At 34.4% G+C, this 12,964-nt stretch overlaps 1 protein-coding gene across 1 annotated transcript; it reads left to right on the forward strand.

Annotated features, from left to right (window-relative positions):
* The first annotated feature begins 2,247 nt into the window (after nucleotides 1–2,247).
* On the forward strand, nucleotides 2,248–6,741 carry LOC142234882 (TBC1 domain family member 13). The gene is made up of 7 exons (XM_075306091.1): nucleotides 2,248–2,367; nucleotides 2,426–2,499; nucleotides 2,608–3,035; nucleotides 3,295–3,493; nucleotides 5,641–5,842; nucleotides 6,129–6,251; nucleotides 6,326–6,741. Exons 1-7 carry the CDS (start codon nucleotides 2,348–2,350, stop codon nucleotides 6,438–6,440), a joined length of 1,161 nt encoding a protein of 386 aa, XP_075162206.1. The 5' UTR covers nucleotides 2,248–2,347; the 3' UTR covers nucleotides 6,441–6,741.
* The last annotated feature ends 6,223 nt before the right edge of the window (nucleotides 6,742–12,964 follow it).

Below are 12,964 nucleotides of genomic sequence, written 5' to 3' on the forward strand. Positions count from 1 at the left end.
GAATGTCCGAAAATTTTCGTGACTCACGCGTGATTCGTGAGTCACGCTGACGGCTACGGCGTGAGTGTGCGTGAGCGTGATTAACCAACCAAATATCGTGCGTGAGTGTGAGTCACGAAAATAATATCTTCGTGAGTGTGCGTGAGTAACGAATTTCGGAAAAACACGCTCACGAAAATAGTCTCGCTTACGAACATAAAATGCCTACGAGTTGAATTCATTTATAATTTTAGTGACATCCTAGGTGTTAACCAGTTTTATAACGCTCTCGATTTTAAAATTACTCATGTTTTTAGTCAAGTTCTATAGGTAGATTATAGAGGTGTGCACGTGACACGAAATTGTCGTGAGTCACGAACATTTTCGTGAATCGTGCGTGAGTCGTGACTCACGCTCATGACAACAGCGTGAGTGTGCGTGAGCGTGATTAACAAACCAAAATGTCGTGCGTGAGCGTGAGTCACGAAAATAATATCTTCGTGAGTGTGCGTGAGTAAAGAAATATTCCTGCTCACCAACATAAAACGCTTAAGATTCAAATTCAATTACAATTACGCTTAAGATTCAAATTCAATTACAATTTTAGTGACACCTGGGATGTTAAGAGTTTAATAACACTCTCGATTTTAATAATGCTCATGTTTTCAGACACATCGGTAAGGTAAATTAATCATAAAATTATTCGTGAGTCACGATATTTTTCGTGAGTCACGGTATTTTTCGTGAGTCACGACGTTTTCGTGCGTGAGTGTGCGTGAGTAAAAATTTTCTTTTCGTGAGTGTGCGTGACCGTGAGTCCTACCAAAAAATATCGTGCGTGAGTGTGCGTGAGTATGATTTTTCAGTCGTGAGTGTGCGTGAGCGTGAGTAAACTATTACTCACGTGCACACCTCTAGTAGATTACTCATAAAATTATTCGTGTCACGACATTTTTCGTGAGTCACGATATTTTTCGTGAGTCACGACATTTAAAAGATTTTCGTGCATGAGTACAAATTTTATTTTCGTGAACATGCGTGAGCGTGAGTCCTACCAAAAAATATCGTGCGTGAGTGTGCGTGAATAAGATTTCTCCGTCGTGAGTGAGTGTGAGCAAAATATTACTCACGTGCACACCTCTACTACGGACTTCACTTATAATGTGGCCAATATATGGGATATGTTCGACACGAGCACTGTCGTCCGGAATAACTTATAGTCGTAAGACGCATTACTCCCATAAAGGCCGGTGTACAGCCCAACAGAAATTTTCGTTAGAGGTACCCTGCCAAAATTTTTTGAATTTGACGGCGCTTCTGAGAATCCCCAACACGTCGAAAGCAATCGTATACGACATCCACAACTCGTCGGAAAAGTGCCGTCACTATTCACAATTTGTACCACGCCAAGTTACTACAAAAAAGTATCGTATGAGTGCAATTATTAGGTGTCTTTTTTAATAAATTTAGAACGACGCCAATAAGACCCCTTCAAACAATCAGAAAAAGTACATTTTAAGATAGTTGTTAAAGAATCATTGTGGTCAAGTAAAACACGATTGTTTAGATGTTTATTAATTTGATTAAAAATTTATAAATGCTTATAAATGCAACATTTATACCACTATCACAACACATTTAACATAATGTTTTCCATTAATAATAGAATGATGTTGATTTACAAGTGGCAAGTTAAATAAGAAATTCTGATGAAATATTCGTTAGCATTTATGTTAACGTTTGCCCACATTTTCTCCCATATGATACACGTGTATTTAAGTATGAACTGCACATTGACCGTGAAGCCCGGTATGCACATCTACGAAAATTACACCTCACGAAATTTTCGTTACCAAATATAGCAATGCATTTTATAAAGCTTCCGAAAATTCAGTGAGACGTTATTGACTGTTTACATTTTGCTCCCATAACAAATGTTTTGGGTGTATTTAACTTAAAATTATTCGCTTAAGAGATCTGGCAACTTCTTTCCTTTTACTCTCATTCAAATTTTCTCATTCTCTCTTTTGACTTAGCTGGTAGAGTGACCATCGCTTGTTTTCAAATAAAGCCTGTTGAATTCTTCTTGTCTAATTACACGAACTTATAATTATAAGTTCATATACAAGAACCATAAGATTATTTTAACAGCTAATAATTTACGTACATATAGTTATCTCAAAATTTATTAAAACTTTGAAAATTAGCGCTTTTACAATAATACAATTACGTGTTGACTGTTACCAAATCTATTCTAGCAACATTTCTTTTTTCCATCAGCTGTTTTGGATAAACAATATAATTGTATATTTCAAAGCCTGGCAACTCTATTCTCATAAAACAAAACAATACTGCAATAAGATAAACTATGTCAATTTTCAAAGCAAGGTAATATATTAAATAAATATATATTAAATGCAACGAATAAATGTTATTGTATTTCTAGAGTCAAAGAATTTGAAGATGCTTTGGCCAAAGAAGATATTGACTTGAAACATTTAAGACAACTATGCAGTAATGGTAAGTAAATTAAGAGCAATCATTAAATTCCCAAGTTTCGCCCACAAATTAAAAAACAATGGGAAACTTTCGCGTTATGCTCCATTTGAAATATTTTTCATCTTTAAGGTATTCCCGATGTAAACAGTCTACGACCTCTGTGTTGGAAAATTCTTTTGGGCTATTTGGGCACACGGCGAGAATCCTGGTCCAGCACTTTGGCCAAAAAGAGGTCTTTATACAGACATTTCATTGAAGATTTGGTGTTACCTCCCGGTTTGAAGGAGAATAGAGACAAAGATATTATATGTGATCATCCTCTGAGTGAAGGTCCAGATAGTGCTTGGAATACATTTTTCAATGACAATGAATTTCTCTTGCAAATTGACAAAGATGTGCGAAGACTTTGCCCGGACATATCCTTTTTCCAACAACCCACAGAATTCCCCTGTGATATTGTTGTCAACAGTAAGGGTGAAAGAAGGCTGCATCAAAGGGTTGTGCCCTCAGTATTAAAATCGGCCAATGTTGAAAGCAAAGGACTGGGAGTGAAAAAGGTAAGATAGCTTCTTAGCATATTGGACTATCATTTATATTACAGTAATGTGTAACATAGATGACCTTCTAGAGGTCAAAACTTGCCGCAGTAGTTTATCTTTTTATTATACAATCTCTCAAAAAATATATTTGTAATTTACATACATGCCGCCAATGAATAAATTTGCAGCAACAGGTATTTCATACTTGATTTGTAATGGATCATTTTCCATTTTTTCACAATTGAATTATTGATAATGGTTTAAAAAATTCTTATAGATTAATTTGATAAACAAACGTTCGGAGGAGACCTATAAAGCCATGGATGAAGGACAAGAGGCCCATTGGGAAGTAGTGCAACGTATTTTATTCTTATATGCCAAACTAAATCCAGGTCAAGGCTATGTCCAAGGTATGAATGAAATAGTGGGCCCAATATATTACGTCATGGCATCTGATCCCGATATAGAGTTTAGAGGTACGTAAAAGAACACAAACTAAAAAGCAGCCCATTTTATATCAGGCTCACTTGAGCTATTGACATTGTTTTATTGAGAAAAACGTATTCTAGTAATTAATTAATAATTCATTAATTATTCATGTGCTCGTTGAAACCCAGTACATGAATAATTAACCCTTTCACTACCGAAATAAACCTAATGTTAAAAGCTTTTATTTTTCTTCTGTTTTACTTGTACTAACAGCATGTAACAGGTGGCTGATAAGTCCCCGGTCTATCAAAGAAAAACACATTTTTTTGTCAAAATTCGGTTTTATTATTCAACATAGTTCCCTTCAAGAGCAATACAACGATTATAACGACCTACCAATTTTTTGACACCATTTTGGTAGTACTCTTTCGGTTTTGCCTCAAAATAGGCCTCAGTTTCGACGATCACCTCTTCATTGCAGCCAAATTTTTTCCCTGCGAGCATCCTTTTGAGATCTGAGAACAAGAAAAAGTCGCTGGGGGCCAGATCTGGAGAATACGGTGGGTGGGAAAGCAATTCGAAGCCCAATTCATGAATTTTTGCCATCGTTCTCAATGACTTGTGGCACGGAGCGTTTTCTTCTTCACATGGGACCGTTTTGCCGCGATTTCGACCTTCAAATGCTCCAATAACGCCATATAATAGTCACTGTTGATGGGTTTTCCCTTCTCAAGATAATCGATAAAAATTATTCCATGCGCATCCCAAAAAAACAGAGGCCATTACTTTGCCAGCGGACTTTTGAGTCCACGCTTCGGAGACGGTTCACAAGTCGCTGTCCACTCAGCCGACTGTCGATTGGACTCAGGAGTGCAGTGATGGAGACATGTTTCATCCATGTTCACATATCGACGGAAAAACTCGGGTGTATTACGAGTTAACAGCTGCAAACACCGCTCAGAATCATCAACAGTTTGTTGTTTTTGGTCAAGTGTGAGCTCGCGCGGCACCCATTTTGCACAGAGCTTCCGCATATCCAAATATTGATGAATGATATGACCAATAGGTTCCTTTGATATCTTTAAGGCCTCTGCTATCTCGATCAACTTCATTTTACGGTCATTCAAAATCAATTTGTGGATTTTTTTGATGTTTTCGTCGGTAACCACCTATTTCGTGCGTCCACTGCGTTCACCGTCCTCCGTGCTCATTTCACCACGCTTGAATTTTGCATACAAATCAATTATTGTTGATTTCCCTGGGGCAGAGTCCGGAAACTCGTTATCAAGCCAAGTTTTTGCTTCCACCGTATTTTTTCCCTTCAGAAAACAGTATTTTATCAAAACACGAAATTCATTTTTTCCATTTTTTTTTCACAATAACAAAAGACGCTCTATCTCACCAACTAATTGACTTATAGACGTCAAATTTTGACACGAATCATTTGAAGTTTGGTACTATATAAAAATAATATGCATTTATTACTAGCGACGCCATCTATGTGTCAGACCGGGGACTTATCAGCCAACCTGTTAGAACAAAAATTTTCATTTTGGAAACCTACCTCAATTACTTCAAGAGCTATATGAGCTTGTTCTGAAAACTTAAGTCTTCAATTGTGACAAAATGGTCTTACGAAAATAAGCCATTTGGCCTATAATATCTTTCAAAGTGTGATAAAATATACAAAAAAGGACCCGAAAAAGTATCAGCTATAGTTTTTGTATAAGTGTCCATTTACTAGAAACATACAGTAGAAAAATTGTCTCAAATTTTCGTATTTTTCGTTTATTGTTAAAGAAGATTATAAAAATGTATTTCAGACCTCACCAATATGAACAATATTTATAGCTTATTTAGATTAAAGCCTCTACTTTAAAATAACATCGAGAAATAAGTCGAAACTATGTGGGAAAATAAAATTTGGTAACATTTTCGAATGTCTTTCTAAGTAGACATCGGTAGTGAAAGGGTTAATATATGATATGTATGCATAGAGTAAACATTCAAATTACTGACAAAAGTTGATAAACCTCATGTCTCAGTTTTCCCCATTACTGGAAATCACTTCATAAATTCCATTTCATTTAAATGAACCCTTCAATTTTTGCAAAATTCACATTTTTATTCACCAACATAATCACAGTTCTAAATCATACACTAATTGCATTTTATTTCGGTTTTGTTTTTTTAGAACATGCAGAAGCAGATTGTTTTTATTGCTTTACTGCTCTTATGGCTGAAATTCGAGATTTTTTCATAAAAACATTGGATGATTCAGAGGGCGGCATAAAAAATATGATGAAACGCTTATCGGATATGTTAAGAGACAGAGATTTGGAAGTGTATGAGCAGCTTAAATCACAAGAATTGTATCCACAATACTATAGTTTTCGGTAAGTATTCACGGTTGCTTCAGTTGTTAGTATTCTAACATTTGTAGGAATTTTAGCGTTTATGTTGATGTTTCAAAATGTTTCCCTTCAACGAAGATAGGTATTTTTGATTGATTTCAATGCAAACAAAACAGTACGATATAGACTACTCCATTTCTATTTATACTGTAATTTTCGAAATGTTCATATGGAATATGAACTAAATTCAGAAAAAGAGTTTTAGGTTAACAATGTATTTTCCAAATGATTCACGATGAGAATTACCTTTTTCCATTTTATTTCACAGATGGATATCATTAATACTCTCCCAGGAATTCCCTCTACCGGACGTAGTACGAATTTGGGATTCTGTTCTAGCTGATGAGAAGCGTTTCGATTTTTTATTATACACCTGTTGTGCTATGATATTGTAAGATAATTTCTATTAACACTTCTAAATTCATGTATTTTAAATTGAATTGAATTTTACTCATTTCATTGCAGAATCCAACGTGAACAAATATTACACAATGATTTCGCATCAAATGTCAAATTACTACAAAATTATCCTCCAATTGATATAAACATAGTGTTGACCAAAGCTGCAACATTACGATAACAACATCCCTTTCAAGACTTGGGGAGAAAAATGTCAAACATTTGGAAAATATAATCACACAAATCTCGAATCGGATTTAGAAGCAACCAACAAGTAATGCCAATAAATGCAACATTTTTTAAATAATTAGCTTTTTAGTGTACAGTTCAAGAATGAATTTTTCCTTCTTTACTATTTACTATTTTTTTGTATACCAACTTTGTATTAAGTTTAGTACTAACTCAAAATTATGAAAACAATTTCCTTATGAAAAGACAAAACTAAACATATATATATTTTTTATTAAAAACCTGAAGATAAATTTTATTAATAGTTTAATTTATTTAACATATAGTAATCGAAATCAGTTAAAATGCGTATGCAATAGGTGAGAAAGTCGGGTATTTGATTTTTATGGTTGTAAAGTTATGTCATACTTAAGAGGTGTTGGACTAAACTTTACACCGTCACAGACCCGAAAAATGGGTTTTACTAGTGTTTTTTTTTTCGGGATCCCGTTCGCTATTTTTTCGCTCCCACTTTCCCGGGAATTAAGTGCGGGAATTCCTGGGAAACCGGTTCTTTGCAGTATTTTATATAAAATAGGGGGATAAATACTGCAAAAACATTATTTTTGTATCATTTGGTAAATCATCATTCTCATTACTCACAACTTCAAAAATCTACTTTAACTATTTTCAACTGTCATTTTTTTCTTTACAAATAAGGAACTTCCATTTTGAGTAGATTTCGAGTCTCATGTGTACGGGGTATATTTTAGCCTAAGTAGAGAAGAATATATAATATAATTTAATTGTTTTTTTTAGTATTTTTGTTTAACAAAAATAAACTATGAAATGATTTAGTGAACATTTTCAATTACTTTGGAAATTGAATTCTCCTATTTGAATATGGTACCAAGTAGCAATAGTTTCCTTGTCCGACTATATAGTCGTGGGTTCTATCCCAGGTTGGTTAAAATAAGGTTGCTCTTCCTAATTTGTTATCGTCATATTTCTGTAAACCGGCATTCCCATAGACTGGTAGACTAAGTAAACCTTTATAAACCATGGGCCATTTTACCTTATATAACCACTTTTGCAATTGCATAATTTCAAAATATTTTCATAATTATTGCAAGGATGTGTTTATGAAATATTAAAATGACAACTTTTATTATGATAGTTACCTTAATTTCTATATTTGAAATTATGTATTCCTTGTGGGAATATTGACCGAAAATGTGCATATAGTGGCATATATTGACTCTGTTTTACGATGGTGACATCGAAATAAGTTTCTTTCATTTCCATACAATTTTTAATGTTACAAAAAATTCCCACTATATCGAAGAGACTGTCCATTGCGACCTTTGTAGAAGCTTTTTGTATTTTATTATTACAAAATATTTCCCCGGTCTGACCCATAGATGGCGTCGCTAGTATTAAATGCATATTATTTTTATATAGTACCAACCTTCAAATGATTCGTGTCAAAATTTGACGTCTGTAAGTCAATTAGTTTGTGAGATAGAGCGTTTTTTGTGAAGCACCTTTGTTATTGTGAAAGAAATGGAAAAAAGGAATTTCATGTTTTGATAAAATACTGTTTTCTGAAGGGAAAAAATACGGTGGAAGCAAAAACTTGGCTTGATAATGAGTTTCCGGACTCTGCCCCAGGGAAATCAACAATAATTGATTGGTATGCAAAACTCAAGCGTGGTGAAATGAGCAAAAAAAAAAAAAAATCCACAAAATGATTTTGAATGACGTTGATGTTTTGAATCAGTCATTTGTTGGCGATAGTGCTGTTGTGGATTATGATCATAGTGTCTTTGAGGACTTTGCTGACCGCGATCATGAGTTTTCATTTCGCTGTGTCACTGAATCTGAACTTGTTGAAGCCTTGTGTAAGGTTAGATCTAAATCTACAGGCGTAGATAATATTTCAATTCGCTTTATTAAACTTATTTTTCCTTATATTTCTGGTGTTATTTTGCACTTTTTTACTACGATTTTGACAACTTCCACCTTTCCTTCACAATGGAAGTTGGTTCGAGTTGTCCCTATTCCAAAAGGGCATGTGGTTCGTGGGCCAGAGGACTATCGACCTATATCTATCTTACCTGCACTTTCTAAGGTGGTAGAGCACATTCTTAAGTTGCAGATATTGGAATGTGGTTCAGTGCGGATTTGTCGGGATCAGTATGCTTTCCGTAAGGGTTTTAGCACATCTATGCTTCTTATTAGACTGACTGATGCGATTAGAGGGGAATTAAATGAGAATAGACTATGCTCCCTTGTGTCTATAGACCTTTCTAATGCCTTTAATTCTATAGATTTTGTCGTAATGATATCGAAGCTTCGTGCGCAATTTAACTTTTCGAGATCTGCATGCAGACTTATTTTCTCTTATTTGTATGATCGTTTCCAATATGTTGCATTTAGGGGTCATGAGTCCTCTGTGCTTGGTTTACACTCTGGAGTTCCACAGGGATCCGTGCTTGGGCCACTTTTATTTATTCTTTATATTAATGACATGCATCAATGCGCTTTCTTGGATAGGTGCAAATCTTTTTGTTATGCTGATGATGTTTTTTTTTTTTCTTTTTAGTGGCAATCGCGGTGAACTTGGAACTCTAGAGCGGGAAATCAATGGGTGTCCCTCTGGGTTTTTGGGTTGGACTTCTACTAACGGCCTTTCCGTTAACCCATTGAAGTCGAAGGTTATTTCGTTTGGATCGTTTAATCATAATGACTACAATTTAAATGTGTTCCTCGGTAATGATCGTATTGAGTTGGTTGACCAGTTGAGATGTTTGGGTTTGATTCTTGATTCTAGACTTACCTTTAAACCGCATATTGATTTGGTATGTTGTAGAGTCTGGAGTTCCTTGCGTAGAATCTATTCATCTAGAGTGATTTTACCTTTATTTGTCAGGAAGTGTCTGGCTCATAGTCTGTTATTATCTCAGGTTCTATACTGTTTAGAAGTTTACTCTGGTACGTGCCATGGTAATTTGTTGGTTGTGAAAAGAATAGTTAATACTATTGCTCGCTTTGTCTATAAAGTTAATCGACGTGAACATATTTCAGATTATGTGAAGGAATTTTTGGGTTGCTCTTTTGAGAATTTTTTGTACATTCATCTACTTCACATATTTCATAAAATTATTAAAAGAGGTCAACCATTAGCCTTGTACGAGAGCTTTTCATTCAGTAGATCTACGAGAAATCCTCAATTACTCATTCCTCTTGTGAGGAATTCTGTTTACATGAGGTCTTTTGTCGTTAGGATTGCTCGGTGTTGGAATGTGTTACCCTATTCTTTACGCATTTTTTTTTTCAATGTAGTAATGTCTTTCGACTGAAACTTTATGAATATTTCAATGCCTGATGTAGAATTTATTTCACTTGACTGGACTATTTATTATCTGTTCTTTTGTTTTTTGTCACTGACACGGGGTTATTTACTAGTAATTTATACATTTTTTTCCTACTACTTGAATTATTTTCGTGTATTAGATTTGGAAACCGGTTGTGATGTGTATTTATTTAGTTGTAAGGATCTTAATTTTTAAGTCTTTTTACTCTGAAGCCTATGGTAATGATTTGTTACTGTGTAATACACTATGTGGGCTACTAGGCCTTTGTATTATATTGAATGAATAAATAAAATAAAATAAAATAAATAAATGAAGTTGATCGATATAGCAGAGGCCTTAAAGATATCAAAGGAACGTGTTGGTCATATCGTCATCATCAATATATGGATATGCGGAAGCTCTGTGCAAAATGGGTGCCTCGCGAGCTCACATTTGACCAAAAACAACAACGTGTTGATGATTCTGAGCGGTGTTTGCAGCTGTTAACTCGTAATACACCCGAGTTTTTCCGTCGATATGTGACAATGGATGAAACATGGCTCCATCACTACACTCCTGAGTCCAATCAACAGTCGGCTGAGTGGACAGCGACCGGTGAACCGTCTCCGAAGCGTGGAAAGACTCAAAAGTCCGCTGGCAAAGTAATGGCCTCTGTTTTTTGCGATGCGCATGGAATAATTTTTATCGATTATCTTGAGAAGGGAAAAACCATTAACAGTGACTATTATATGGCGTTATTGGAACGCTTGAAGGTCGAAATCGCGGCAAAACGGCCCCATATGAAGAAGAAAAAAGTGTTGTTCCACCAAGACAACGCACCGTGCCACAAGTCATTGAGAACGATGGCAAAAGTTCATGAATTGGGCTTCGAAGTGCTTCCCCACCCACCGTATTCTCCAGATCTGGCCCCCAGTGACTTTTTCTTGTTCTCAGACCTCAAAAGAATGCTTGCAGGGAAAAAATTTGGCTGCAATGAATAAGTGATCGTCGAAACTGAGGCCTATTTTGAGGCAAAACCGAATGAGTACTACCAAAATGGTATCAAAAAATTGGAAGGTCATTATAATCGTTGTATCGCTCTTGAAGGGAACTATATTGAATGATAAAAACGAATTTTGACAAAAAAATGTGTTTTTCTTTGTTAGACCGGGGACTTATAGTTATACAGACAGTGCCTTATAACCGTAGCTTTAGGCTATTTATAATTTATTCAAATGTCTAAATATATGCCACATCGAAGCAAGTTCCCCTTTGACCGGGATCCCGGGAAATTTGAAAAAAATTCCCGCTTTCCCGGGAATGAAAAAAGTCCAGGAAAATGAAAACCCTATTACTTACGTATTTTTGCCTTCTTCGCTTAAAATAATTTACACAATAATTATGATGTCTAAAATATTAAAGTGGTTCAATTTATTTTCTTTTGTCTTGTTGTGGTTGAGTTATTTGTTTTGTTTTTTGTCATATACATACTTAAATTAAGTACATATATTAATAATATGTATCTAAGATTAATTAATTAATTCTTAAACATATGCAGCATACGTATTTACCAAAGATATATATGTATGAAAGTATGTCTAAATATTAGTTTTTCTATATACATTTGTATGTTTTATATAATCTGTCATATGTATTCGAAATTTCTTTTGTAGACCTTGGTTTTGTTATCTTATTTTTTTTTTGTAATATAGAAATGCAATTTTGTTTTTGAAAATATTTTATTTTGGATAATATTGTAATTGTTTATTTGAGTACTAGTTGTTATTGTTATTAAATTGAATATGCTTCGTTACTATTTTGTGTTGCAGTTTAAAATATTTAGTTCAAATATATTTTGTATGTCAATTAAAATTGTCAATAATTAGTTTATTTTTTTTAGTAATTTAAAATTTTTTTTATAATATTTATTATAGAATAAAAGGTACAAGATGTATTATTGTATTTTATAGTTATATAATATATGCATGAATGATGTTTTTCAGCCCTTGAGGGTTCTTTGGTTAGCGATCTTATTCAAAATTTCGGAACTAAAATTAATGTTAAAAATAAGGGCCAATTTTTCATATCCAAAGCGAATATTATCGTTCGACTAAAATATTCGAAATGTCTGATTTTATAGAGAAAAATCAGATGTTTTTGGTGAAGAAATTTGAATGTAAAGCCCAGTACTAAAATCACGTTTCTTACGAAAAACTCTTGTACCCCAAACAAAACTTTCTTGTGAAATCATTGTTTTGATCTTTTTTGAGCACAAATTGATTCAACTCTGGAATGATCAGACGGCAAATTAAGCTCCTGGAGATAAAGCCCCAAAATGGGAATGATGTAATACCGCAAGATGTTTTTTTTTTATTTCAATCGAACGAATGCGTTACAGGTTGGAGAAATGTCTAGTACTGAAATCACGTTTGCTTACGAACAACTTGTGACTTCCATATAAGAAAAATATTCACTTAGAATCTTTGTTGAGAGCTTTTTTGAACACATATTTCTGCAACGTTCGAATTTTCGCACGCAAGAGATTCCGGGAAATAAGGTCCCAAAATAGAAATGAAATGTGTAATAGTCTACCATATTTCTCCAACTCTGGTGTACGTATATATGGGAGCTATATATAATCTGAACCGATTTTGACTAAATTTGACATGTATAGTTAGAATAATAATTCTGCTATTTATGCGAAATTTCACGTAAATGGGAGTATAACTTTGGCCCCCTGGTCATATGAGTGCATATCGGACGGAAGATATATATGGAGGCCATATCTAAATCTGAACCGATTTCAACCAAATTTGGCACAATTACCGATACTACTAAACGTGGTCCTTGTGCGAAATTTGAAGCAAATCACGACAAAACCCCTGGATTTTGAGGCCATATAAGTTCAAATCGGACGAAAAATATATATGGGAGCTATATCTAAATCTGAATCGATTTTGACCATATTTGGCACATACAATAGTATCGTTAAGAGTACCACTTGTGCAAAATTTGAAGTAAGTCAGGACAAAACTCTGGCTTTTGAGACCATATAAGTCCAAATCGGGCGACAGATATATATGTGAGCTATATCTAAATCTGAACCAATTTTAACAAAATTTGACACACTTAACGATACTATTAAACGTACCCCTTGTGCAAAATTTGAAGCAAATCACGG

This window comes from Haematobia irritans, chromosome 4, assembly GCF_050003625.1.
Source record: "Haematobia irritans isolate KBUSLIRL chromosome 4, ASM5000362v1, whole genome shotgun sequence".
In the NCBI taxonomy this organism is placed as follows: Eukaryota; Metazoa; Arthropoda; class Insecta; order Diptera; family Muscidae; genus Haematobia; species Haematobia irritans.